Below are 13,900 nucleotides of genomic sequence, written 5' to 3' on the forward strand. Positions count from 1 at the left end.
AAAATCTATAGCTTGGTAAAGACAAAACCGGGCAATATGAATACAGGCCTCTCCAATTGTGTTACAGTCTGCAAAAGGTGTCATCTTGTAAGAAAACACACAAGGCTTCAGTTCCATCGTCATCACATCGGGGCGGCAGCGTAGCCTAGTGGTTAGAGCTGTTGGACTCGTAACCGGAAGGTTGCCGGAGCGAATCCCTGAGCTGACAAGGTGAAAATCTGTCGTTCTGCCCCCTGAACAAGGCAGTTAACCCACTGTTCTTAGGCCGTCATTGGAAATACGAATTTGTTCTTAACTGACTTGCCTAGTTAAATAAAAATTAAAAAATTGACAAAGGCTTCTATCACGGTTGTTTAGACCATGACCAACAGGCTTATTCAAATCCAATGGGCTTGTCAGGTATGTCATAAAAAGTGGACCAAGGCGCAGCGGGTGAAGTGCTCATCATCTTATTTTATTTGGATAAACGTGAACACTTAACAAAAATAACAAACAACGACGAAAACAGTCCTGTAAGGCTACACAGCTATACACGGAACAACTACCCACAAAAACCCATGGAAAAAACACCCCTACTAAATAGGACCTTCAATTAGAGGCAACGAGGAACAGCTGCCTCCAATTGAAGGTCAAACCAATATACTAAACATAGAAATAGAAGACCTAGAAAGAACATAGAAATATACTAACATAGAACATTGACCAAAAACCCAAGACACATAAATCAAACACACCCTTGCCACATCCTGACCATACTATAATAACACAATGACCCCTCTACTGGTCAGGACGTGACAGGGCTTTTACTGGCTCGGGAAAAATATGTTTACATTGCCAAAGCAAGTGAAATAGATTATAAATAAAAGTGCCATAAGCATCCCATGACATAAGCCTTACAAGTGTTCAACCTATAACTTCAAATACACCAGTAATGGTATTCGTCTTATTTTCTCTCCAATAGTCCAACATTTACATGAGATGTGGGCTGCAAACATACAGGCTGTAGCTCAATACAGAAACCCACTGTCTCCACTGCTGGTGTGATGTGATGTATGGAGAGAGTTAGGCTCTGTGATGTATGGAGAGAGTTAGGCTCTGTGATGTGATGTATGGAGAGAGTTAGACTCTGTGATGTATGGAGAGAGTTAGGCTCTGTGATGTGATGTATGGAGAGAGTTAGACTCTGTGATGTATGGAGAGAGTTAGGCTCTGTGATGTGATGTATGGAGAGAGTTAGACTCTGTGATGTGATGTATGGAGAGAGTTAGACTCTGTGATGTATGGAGAGAGTTAGACTCTGTGATGTGATGTATGGAGAGAGTTAGGCTCTGTGATGTATGGAGAGAGTTAGGCTCTCTGATGTATGTAGAGAGTTAGGCTCTGTGATGTATGGAGAGAGTTAGGCTCTGTGATGTATGGAGAGAGTTAGACTCTGTGATGTATGGAGAGAGTTAGACTCTGTGATGTGATGTATGTAGAGAGTTAGGCTCTGTGATGTATGGAGAGTTAGGCTCTGTGATGTGATGTATGGAGAGAGTTAGACTCTGTGATGTATGGAGAGTGTTAGGCTCTGTGATGTATGGAGAGTGTTAGGCTCTGAGATATATGGAGAGAGTTAGGCTCTGTGATGTGATGTATGGAGAGAGTTAGGCTCTGAGATATATGGAGAGAGTTGGCTCTGTGATGTATGGAGAGAGTTAGGCTCTGTGATGTATGGAGAGAGTTAGGCTCTGTGATGTATGGAGAGAGTTAGACTATGTGATGTGATGTATGGAGAGAGTTAGGCTCTGTGATGTATGGAGAGAGTTAGGCTCTGTGATGTGATGTATGGAGAGAGTTAGGCTCTGTGATGTATGGAGAGAGTTAGGCTCTCTGATGTGATGTATGGAGAGAGTTAGGCTCTGTGATGTGATGTATAGAGAGAGTTAGACTCTGTGATGTGATGTATGGAGAGAGTTAGGCTCTGTGATGTATGGAGAGAGTTAGGCTCTGAGCTCTGTAGAGATCTACTAGCCAGTGTAGTGTGAGGCTCTGGTGCCGCTCCATGGGAAGACGTTGTAACTGCTGCTGGTGGCTGGCAACACTACGGGGGAGGGGGGGGGGGAGGGGAGGGGAGGAGGGGAGGGGGGAGGGGGGGAGGGGAGGGGGGGAGGGGAGGGGGGGGAGGGGGATGATAGTCATGATACGGTTTCTTAGGCTCTCTCTCCAATCCGTAAAGCGGGAATGTAAAGCATTGGTTTGAGAATCCACCACTTGAAGGTATTGATGGAGAGTAGCCCTTGTTATTCGAAGTGTGTTAATGATGGTGAAGGATCGTAGGGACAAAGCTAGTGTTCTAGCTTGAGGAAAGCTTGAGAACTGCAAGGGACTGGGTGAGGAGCGGGGGGCTGAAAGCTATCTAGACCTGTGTCATAGAAATACAATATATAGAATCAATCCTATTCTATGATCTAAGGGATGTGATTACATGCAGAGGAATGTTATCATACACAGCTAAGAAATAAAGCCATCCTTGTCCATTGAGCACCACAGAACATCCACAGGACGTCCACAGAACATCCACAGGACGTCCACAGAACGTCCACAGAACATCCACAGAACGTCCACAGAACGTCCCCCAGAACATCCACAGAACGTCCACAGAACATCCACAGAACATCCCACAGAACATCCCCCAGAACCAGCGGGCAAGGCAACGGTAGCGTGGGCCAAACTGGATCTACGGTGGTAAATTTCGGGGGGCATGTTGAAATCCAATCGTAGATAACAAACTGAGGTCAGTGTGCATGTCCCTTGGTCTGTCTCCTCTCTAGACCGGAGCGATTTATATGACAAAGCAAGATTTATGATGATACGATGCAAAACAGGCAGATTTATTGATGAGTACGCTGAAACGGCCATGCAATGCATTAATTATTGTGTTATAAAGACGGGTTGTATAACAACCCACTGTGGAGCATGTGACTGTTGTGCATCCCAAAATGGCACCCTATTCACTATATAGTACACTCCTTTTGACCAGAGCCCTATGGCACCCTATTCACTATATAGTGCACTACTTTAGACCAGAGCCCTATGGAACCCTATTCACTATATAGTACACTCCTTTAGACCAGAGCCCTATGGAACCCTATTCACTATATAGTACACTCCTTTTGACCAGAGCCCTATGGAACCCTATTCCCTATATAGTGCACTATTTTAGACCAGAGCCCTATGGAACCCTATTCCCTATATATAGTGCACTACTTTAGACCAGAGCCCTATGGAACCCTATTCCCTATATAGTGCACTACTTTAGACCAGAGCCCTATGGAACCCTATTCCCTATATAGTGCACTACTTTAGACCAGAGACCTATGGAACCCTATTCCCTATATATAGTGCACTACTTTAGACCAGAGCCCTATGGGACCCTATTCCCTATATATAGTGCACTACTTTAGACCAGAGCCCTATGGAACACTATTCCCTATATAGTGCACTACTTTAGACCAGAGCCCTATGCCTCCCTATTCCCTATATAGTGCACTACTTTAGACCAGAGCTCTATGGCACCCTATTCCCTATATATAGTGCACTACCTTTGACCATAATCCTGGTCACTGGTCAACAGTAGTATAGAGAAGAGGGTGCCATTTTTAGACAAATGTTATATTTAACTGACCGTCTAAAACTTCCACCCTACGCTTGCTATCCTTATCTCCCTCTATAAATAGTCTCCGTATCCATAGAATCATGATGCCAAGGCAGGCAGTGGTAAAAACCTGTGCTTGTCATCATGTCATTTCAAATGTCTATTGCAGCTGCACAGTCCACAGCTGTGAACAATGTAGAGGGGTTTGTTGGGAGGCTGTTGTCCTGTATGTTTGCTTTAACAAACTGACATAACACAAACTGACATAACACCTGAATAACAGGTTATAACAGGTTATAACAGGCTACCCATCAAAGAAGAGTGAACTATTGTCATCAGATGTGAAGAATAATTTGTTGAATGCCGAGGATAGTTGGGGACACTGTTGTCCTATATGTCAACTGTACATATAATTCAACATAAACAGCTATAAATCATAGCTGCACTTGAGTCCATGTCAAATGTAATTGTGTAAATGACCCCCCCCCTCAAAGCACACACACACACACACACACATACACACACATACACACACACACACACACACACACACACACACACACACACACGTCTGGCTTTCGTACCTATACAATAATGTTGAAAGTTTCCTGATAGAATCAGCACCGTGGACAGCGAAGGGACAATAAACCCCATTCATTTTACCTGCGGAGAACGTATAGGCAAAGCAAAGATAAGCATACATACTTTTTCGGCGAAGTAAAACTATCCATGAGAATGTTATAAAAATAAGAGAATGATAAGAAAGGGAAAAACCCAATACACATAATTACATCATGACACATATACACACACACACACACGTTTAGCCCGCACTCGCGTAGACCACCTAACCGATTCACTGGCGTCTCAACACCGAATCAAGTCCAACGCCGTGAGAACACCCCCATTCTGACTGACAGTTACACGGTTGGATCTCTTTCCCCCGCCATTATCCAATTCCTTCTTTCCATGAAAAAATAAAAAATAAATAAAAAAAACACACACACACATTCGATTAATGAAATGCGGTGCTGCTCATGTCCACAGAACACAGAGTGAGACACCACGGTAGAGCTCGTTGTTCTGAGCATTACACTGTGTCAGAAAAAGACGGAAATCCACCCACACCCACATCATAGGCTAACGGTCCCACTTAGAATGAAAAGGGACATGCACTACGGTCTAAATTGGTAGTTTGGTATTCTGGCAGTGAGCAGGACTAATGTTGCGGCTAGTCTCTCCATCGTTTATTTAAAATATCCAACACGGCGCAGCAGCAGGCAGGCAGCAACATCAGTAGTAGTTATAGGGGGGAAACTTACCCTTAACCGAGGCTGTGGCTGACAGTAGCCCCATAAACAACAACAGAACCCGGCTCCAATGGTGCGCTGCTACTCCCGTCTTCATTAGCGCAAAAATCCGTATTCCGTCCACTTTCCTTGGACCGTTCCTGGTATGCCTGCTAATACATCTGCATTCTGTCCTACGAACGTACCCGGTAATGTGTCCGGTTCCGTCCCGGTTCGAAGAGGTGGTCATGGCAGGTGTGTGTTTTTTTTTCTTTTTTTCTCGGGGGCAGCTGGCACGTTTTATTTGACGGGTTTAGAAAGAAGGTTCACTTGGTAGTGGTGTTGGCGCTGAGAGAAATCCCAATGCATCGAGGCTCGGCACCGACAACAGGACTGAACCATGTCATGCGGACCGCGGGGTTAGCAGAATCTATCTCACACCGAGAAGGAGGTGAGGAGAAGAGAAAACCCCAGAGCCCACTCAGCCCAGGCGTTGGGGAGGGAGGAGGGGGGGAGAGAGAGAGAAGCAAAGTGGTGTCTTATCTACCCATGGGGAAACATTCACACAAATCTCTCGTCCACTCCAAATGTTAGATTCGATTCGAGAGGATGGATAAAATGAAGAAATCCTTATTTATTTTTTACCCTTTGCCCCATGGGACTAGTGCTGGTGTCGATGACGAGTCTTATTTATTCCCGGTTAACAAGCAGCATCATCACCGATGTCGATAATCCACATTTCACAGGTCCGTGGAACGCAAGAACGCCGTAGAATAACGGAGACGAATACAGGTTGTCTAAAAAAAAATCCACCAAAACGATCTCTTTTCAAAAGTTCCCAACCCACAAGATATTTGAAATCATTTTGATGATTTAAGAAATGAATGGATAGTGTATTTCCAGTAGCCTAGGCTATTGCAGCCTTCCTAAAGCGGTACAGTATAGTAGGCTACTGTCTCTATCTCTGGTCTTAACGCCAAGAATCGGACTGCAGACCTGCTCCCACTCTCTACTCTCTCTCTCTCTCTCTCTCTCTCTCTCTCTCTCTCTCTCTCTCTCTCTCTCTCTCTCTCTCTCTCTCTCTCTCTTTATATATATATATATATATATATATATATATCTCCCACTCTCTCTCTCTCTCTCTCTCTCTCTCTCTCTCTCTCTCTCTCTCTCTCTCTCTCTCTCCGTCTGCCCCCCCCACCCACACTCTCTCTCTCTCTCTCTCTGGGAATGAGGAATTCCACTTCGCAGCAGTCCAAAGCTGCCTAATCTTCCCTGTAGCTGGTTGAGAGAATGCCAAGAGTTGTCATCAAGGCAAAAGGGTGGCTACTTTGAATAATATAAAATATATTTTGATTTGTTGAACACTTGTTTTGGTTAGTACAAGATTATAAATGTGTTAATTTGATAATTCTACAATGTAGAAAATAGTAAAAATAAAGAAAAACCCTTGAATTAGTAGGTGTGTCCAAACTTTTGACTTTTACTATATATATATATATATACACACTTCAAAACCTTGTTTCTTGACATAAATTTTTTGACTGTTCTCTTTGCCATTTATGAATGTGTGATTCAATGCTTTCTATGGGCTTTAGTAGTAAAGGCCAAAATCAATTTATCAAAATAATATTTTTGGGATACCTAAAGGGGTCCTAAGTCAGCTTAGCATCCCCCCCTCCCCAACGTCTTAGACTCTAAGGAATTAAAGGTGATGAAGAAAAACACAATGGGCATAAAAAGAGGAAAGAGAGGTAAAGGAGCAGTGGTGACCAGTCGTTCAGGGCAGGTGAGGCAGAGCACCACAGTGGGGGGGGGGGGCTTTCCTGTTTTGCCTGTTATTTTGGCATACATACGTGTCACATATCACTTTGCAAACAATGTGAAAAATTGAGTTATTAAAGCCGCATATAAACATGGTCTCTTTTTTTTTTTTTTTTCTTGAGTAAAGCAGCTCCAAAATGTAGGTGTTTCAGCCCAGCTCAGTGCTTTCTGTGGTGGTGGGGCAAGCCAGCAGAAAATACGGAATGTTGCGCAGTGATTGGCTCAGTGTTTTGTCACATATGGGGACACTATGTCACCACTAACTCTAAGGGTAGAGCTAGAAAATTCAAGCTCCTTGGCTGCTGCCATAGAGTTACATCAGAAGTGCCCATCCAAGAAGGCTCAAGGTCATTGGCCACAGATAAAATGACGTCAAATCACGTTATATCTACAGTAGCTTTGATTGGACGGTGTTCTTGGGGTCATAGGCAGCATTCCTCCTCCTCCAAACACGGCGAGTTGAGTTGATGCCAAAGAGCTCCATTTTGGTCTCATCTGACCACAACACTTTCACCCAGTTGTCCTCTGAATCATTCAGATGTTCATTGGCAAACTTCAGAATTGCATATATATGTGCTTTCTTGAGCAGGGGGACCTTGCGGGCGCTGCAGGATTTCAGTCCTTCACGGCGTAGTGTGTTACCAATTGTTTTCTTGGTGACAATGGTCCCAGCTGCCTTGAGATCATTGACAAGATCCTCCAGTGTAGTTCTGGGCTGATTCCTCACCGTTCTCATGATCATTGCAACTCCACGAGGTGAGATCTTGCATGGAGCCCCAGGCCGAGGGAGATTGACAGTTCTTTTGTGTTTCTTCCATTTGCAAATAATCGCACCAACTGTTGTCACCTTCTCACCAAGCTGCTTGGTGATGGTCTTGTAGCCCATTCCAGCCTTGTGTAGGTCTACAATCTTGTCCCTGAAATCCTTGGAGAGCTCTTTGGTCTTGGCCATGGTGTTGAGTTTGGAATCTGATTGATTGATTGCTTCTGTGGACAAGTGTCTTTTATACAGGTAACAAACTGAGAATAGGAGCACTCCCTTTAAGAGTGTGCTCCTAATCTCAGCTCGTTACCTGTATAAAAGACACCTGGGAGCCAGAAATCTTTCTGATTGAGAGGGGGTCAAATACTTATTTCACTCATTAAAATGCAAATCAATTTATAACATTTTTGACATGCGTTTTTCTGGATTTTTGTTGTTGTTATTCTGTCTCTCACTGTTCAAATAAACCTACCATTAAAATGATAGACTGATCATTTCTTTGTCAGTGGGCAAACGTACAAAATCAGCAGGGGATCAAATAATTTTTCCCTCAATGTATACTGTAGCTAAGAAAGTAATTCTAAGTGTATGTTGTGTAGTAAGCTGTTAGTAGCCCATGTGCCTCACCCTAATAATTTGGTCAATTTTCACCTCCTAATTTCACCTACTGTTCTGACTTGGTGGTGTACATGTAGCCTATAACCTGTTTTTGAGAAATGTCATCATATATTGTAAGAGCTCATTGTCTGCTTATATGTCCCCTTTATTTATCCTTTATTTATCCTACGGTTCTGACTTGGTGTACAGGGAGAACATTGTAAGAACGGACAATGTTCTGAATTCTATTGCTTGCTTTACATTTCAAAAGGGCTGAAGAAATAGTTATTTTGACTACGTCATTAATGTCTTAATCAAAATTACTTAATACATCTTATCTGCATTTGTATTTGGCAATTCAGCCATATCAGCTATGTTTTTCTAAAAGACAGTAAATAAGGGTGAATGAACTGTTTTGCAGCCAGACAAGGCTCAGCTGATAGCCAGGTGTATCGGTGGTAAGATGTTGGGACTGCTGTCTGAACTCCTTTATGTAGGTCGTTTGTGGGCACTGTTTGTCACCGTTATGGTGCAACTAATGTAATGTATTGTTTAGTGTTGTGTTGTTTAGTGGATTTGCTGGCATGGATCCCACTTTTTTTTTGTTGCCCATCCAAGATTTACATGCTTAAATCGCCACTGGAAAGGAGAAAATATGAAAGTGGCAATTTTGAACAACATCAACTAAAAAAGGTGGGTACACGGAAATTAGTCCTTTTAAATGATAGGCTACACATGAATATCATTGATTAAAGCTTGGCTGATTAGTGAGCAGTGATAGGTTGATATTGAAGGTGTGTAACGTGACAAAACAATTCAGCCTGTTAGTGATTTGTGAAAGATGAGTAAAGTGAAGAACGAGCTAAGCGTTAACCAATGAGATGAATGGTTTACCATTCAAACAACTCTCATTTACCACTACATATCTTTGCTATAACTTCCTTAAAATCTCATCTGTAGTGTTTTAGTATTAGCGAGAGAGAACTTGTTGTTTATCTGGTGGAATAAATAAATGACAACCTTCAGACTCTGATGTGCATTCTGGAAGAGAAGGCCTCCTTTGCACGTACTACTGGTTGATGGCTGGCGTTTAGCTGCTGGCCTCTCATGTCTCTTCCTTATCGGTCTCGCTCCCACACTTAATGCTCTGCCATCTGTTCACCTCCATCGGCGGTCCGTTGATCCACTGGGCCGAGGTGGGCGTCCCAGTCCCCGGTGCACCATCTGTTCTGCATCGCAGCGGCAACAGGCCAGTGACCAAAGTCAGCCTAGTTAAAAATTAATACCTGGGATGCGTTCATTTAGACCAAACCGTAGGTAAACAGCTTCAAGTGGTTTTTGCAACGGAAACTGTTTACTCAAACGGAAAACGATTTGCAACGAAAACAAGAGTTTCTTTTGGACAAATTCTGGTTAAGGTTCCTTCCTGTCAAGTTCTGTTTGCTTCAGTTGGCGCCAAATGAGAGATATCTACCGGTTGCCCATGTTTGGTTTAGCTAGTGGTTGCAGCTTGTTGACTTGGCAGCTTTGAGTAATTCTGTGGTTGTGAACTGCTGTTGAGGATGAGTCTGTGTAGCTACAGGCATAGCCCGCTGGAAGTAGGGGTGCTACAGCACCCTCTGATAACTCACAATACAAAATATATACAGTAACAGTCAAAAGTTTGGACACACCTAATCATTCAAGGGTTTTTCTTTATTTTTCCTATTTTCTACATTGTAGAATAATAGTGAAGACATCAAAACTATGAAATAAAACATGGAATCACATAGTAACCCAAAAAAAGTGTTAAACAAATCAAAATATATTTTATATTTGAGATTCTTCAAAGTAGCCACCCTTTACTTTGATGACAGCTTTGCACACGCTTGGCATTATCTCAACCAGCTTCACATGGAATGCTTTTCCAAAAGTCTTGAAGGAGTTCCCACATATGCTGTGCACTCGTTGGCTGCTTTTTCTTCACTCTGTGGTAAAGCTCAATGCTTAAATGAGTAGATGTCCAAACTTTTGACTGGTACTCTATATACACTAACATTCAAACATTTGGGGTCACTAATAATTGTTCTTGTTTTTGAAAGAAAAGCACATTTTTTTCCATTTAAAATAACATCAAATTGATCAGAAAAACAGTTGTAGACATTGTTAATATTGTAAACAACTATTGTTGCTGGAAAAGGCTGATTTTAATGGAATATCTACATAGGTGTACAGAGGCTCATTATCAGCAACCATCACTCCTGTGTTTCAATGGCACATTGTGTTAGCTAATCCAAGTTTATAATTTTAAAAGGCTAATTGATCATTTGAAAACCCTTTCGCAGTTATGTAACACAGCTGAAAACTGATGTGCTTATTAAAGAAGCAATAAAACTGTCCGTCTTTAGACTAGTTGAGGATCTGGAGCATCAGCATTTGTGGGTTCGATTACAGCCTCAAAAATGCTAGAAACAAATACTTTCTTCTGAAACTTGTCAGTCTATTCTTGTTCTGAGAAATGAAGGTTATTCAATGTGAGAAATTGCCAAGAAACTGAAGATCTCGTACTACGCTGTGTACTACTCCCTTCACAGAACAGCGCAAACTGGCGCAAACCAGAATAGAAAGAGGAGTTGGAGGCCCCGGTGCACAACTGAGCAAGAGGAGAAGTACATTAGAGTGTTTAGTTTGAGAAAAAGACGCCTCACAAGTCCTCAACTGGCAGCTTCATTAAATAGTACCCGCAAAACACCAGTCTCAACGTCAACAGTGACGAGACGACTCCGGGATGCTGGCCTTCTAGGCAGAGTTCCTCTGTCCAGTGTCTGTGTTCTTTTGCCCATCTTAATCTTTTATTTTTATTGGCCATTATTTCTTGCAACTCTGCCTAGAAGGCCAGGATCCTGGAGTCGCCTCGTCACTGTTGACGTTGAGACTGGTGTTTTGCCGGTACTATTTAATGAAGCTGCCAGTTATTTGTCACATGCGTCGAACACAGCACGTGTAGACCTTACAGTGAAATGCTTACTTACAAGCCCTTAACCAACAATGCAGTTAAAAAAGAAAAAAGTAAGAGATAAGAAAACAAATAATTAAAGAGCAAAGAGTAAATAACAATAGCGGGGCAGGGAGTACCATAGTCAATGTGCGGGGGCACCGGTGTCGAGGTAATTGAGGTAATTATGTACATGCAGGTAGGGTTGCTAAAGTGCAGCATTGTAGTTCTTGACACACTCAAACAGGTGCGCCATTGATAGGCACTTGAATCTTTTGTCTCTCCCATTCACCCTCTGACTGGCATACATACACAATCCATGTCTCAATTGTCTCAAGGTTTAAAAATCCTTCTTTAACCTGTCTCCTCCCCTTCATCTTCACTGATTGAAGTGGATTTAACAAGTGACATCAATAAGGGATCATAGCTTTCACCTGGATTCACCTGGTCGGTCTATGTCACGGAAAGAGCAGGTGTTCCTAATGTTTCATACACTCAGTGTACATTTCAGGATGTTGTGTATCTCTGTAAATAAACCACATTAATTTTAACATTACGATTTTGAAAACAGAGCTTGTCCAAAGAAAAGTGTTCTCTTGGCACAACTTACCCCAGGTATGAGTTTAGGTGAGCCACAGGACAAGGTAAATTAAGCCACCTAGAAATGTCTGTACTGAATGGAATATTACCACAACCTTTTAAAAAATATATTTTAAATAAGGTGTAGCAACAACAGATAACATTATTCAGCTAGATAAGGTTAGTCTACTAGATAAGGTAAGCATGCCACTTAAGGTTAGCACGCTAGCTAAGGTTAGCATCCTAAATAAGGTTAGCATGCTAAATAAAGTTAGCATGCTCGATAAAGTTAGCATGTTAGCTAAGTACACTGACATTTGTTGATGTTTATCAAGTCCACCTGGAAATTCCCACACCCAATTTGTTTAATGTGACGCAACAACAGATAACATTATTTGGCTAGATAAGGTTAGTCTACTAGATAAGGTTAGCATGCTGAAAAAGTTAGCATGCTAAATAAGGTTAGCATCCTAGTTAAGGTTAAGATGCTAAATAAGGTTAGCATGCTCAATAAGTTAGCATGTTAGCTAGCTACAAATCAAATCACATTTTATTAGCCACATGCACCGAATACAACAGGTATTCGAATACAAGTGAAACGCTTACTTACGAGCCCCTAACCAACAATGCAGTTTAAAAAAATATGGATAAGAATAAGAGAAAAAAGTAACAAGTAATTAAAGAGCAGCAGTAAAAAATAACAATATATACAGGGGGGTACCGGTTAGTGTGCGGGGGCGCCGGTTAGTTGAGGTAGCATCTACATGTAGGTAGAGTTAATTAAAGTGACTATGCACAGAGGACAACAGAGTGTGGCAGTGGTGTGGAGGGGGGGGGGGCAATGTGAAAATTATGGGTAGCCATTTGACTAGATGTTCAGGAGTCTTATGGCTTGGGGGTAGAAGCTGTTTAGAAGCCTCTTGGACCTAGACTTGACGCTCCGATTGCGTTTGTCGTGTGGTAGCAGAGAGAACAGTCTATGACTAGGGTGGCTGGAGTCTTCGACAATTTTCAGGGCCTTCAGGGAGAGGTTGTTGTCCTGGCACCTCACGGCCAGGTCTCTGACCTCCTCCCTATAGGATGTCTCGTTGTTGTCGGTGATCACTGTTGTGTCAGCAGGAAACTTAATGATGGTGTTGGAGTCGTGCCTTGGCCGTGCAGTCATGAGTGAACAGGGAGTACAGGAGGGGGCTGAGCACGCACCCCTGAGGGCCCCCTGTGTTGAGGATCAGCGTGACGGATGTGTTGTTACCTACCCTTACACTGACATTTGTTGATGTTCATCAAGTCCACGTGGAAATTCCCACACCAAATTTGTGAATATGTATAAGTAGCCTTCATCATTTTTCAGAGGTGGAACCTCTGAACGTGCAGTTCATCTCTAGGACAGGAAACGACTTCAAAACAGTGGTGGCAACTTCCTCTGGGGAGGTCCTTTAAATTAAGAACAAAAGAAACACATTTTTGCCTACCTAAGTGGGAATCACTCAGTTGTGCTCCAGGACAAGACTCATGAATGTCAACCTGCGTACAACACACAAACACACACACACACACACACACACACACTACACACACTCACTTCTGCTGCGTAGGTGTAAACTCAGTGTGACACGGCAGCAGCCTGAATGTTCCGAGACACTTCCTGATTCTGGATGACTCAGTCTGGAATGTTTTTATAATGAGGGATCTTTATGCAATATCACTCCACGTCCCAAACGGCACCATATTCCCTGAACGGTGCACTATGTAGGAGTGATACAGTATTCCTTGAACGGTGCACTATGTAGGGTATAAGGTGCCATTTGAGCCAAAACCATAGAGCTCATTGCAAGGAGGTTGCAGCAATATTGTCGAGGTTAAAAGAAGCTGACAATGTGAGTTAAGCTCTTCCCACGCACCTGTGTTTGTTCAGGGGACTTTCTTGGGAGTTTCTTGCAGGTGTGAGAAAGTTGTGTTTTGCTGACGGTTTCAGAACAGAATGTGAGTTGGAAGAGGGGATGCCTTGTCTGCCCACTGACATGGTTTGGGTAACTGTATACTGTATGTAGGTCAATGTGAAATGACACCTCCTTCCTCAATCAGGGCAATATATTGCTGAAAATGAACACACTTTATGCGTAATAGGATCTCCTATGGACTCTGACTGCACTCCTATGGACTCTCAGAAGTATCAATTCAGTATCAATGCTATGTTTTTCCTCTGGTAATACCACGTAGTGAGTAAGCTGTCTCTG

General features: G+C 42.7%; 1 protein-coding gene across 1 annotated transcript in view; it reads right to left on the bottom strand.

Moving 5' to 3' along the window:
- Positions 1–5,103, bottom strand: part of LOC115175393 (CUB and sushi domain-containing protein 1-like) — a 128,244-nt gene extending 123,141 nt beyond the window's left edge. Inside the window, exon 1 of the mRNA XM_029734627.1 lies at positions 4,960–5,103. Within this exon, the coding sequence (XP_029590487.1) occupies positions 4,960–5,044 (85 nt within the window). The 5' untranslated portion in view covers positions 5,045–5,103. The remainder of the gene's footprint in view (positions 1–4,959) is intronic.
- Positions 5,104–13,900: the final 8,797 nt, after the last annotated feature.

This window comes from Salmo trutta, chromosome 36 (assembly GCF_901001165.1).
Source record: "Salmo trutta chromosome 36, fSalTru1.1, whole genome shotgun sequence".
Lineage (NCBI taxonomy): Eukaryota > Metazoa > Chordata > Actinopteri > Salmoniformes > Salmonidae > Salmo > Salmo trutta.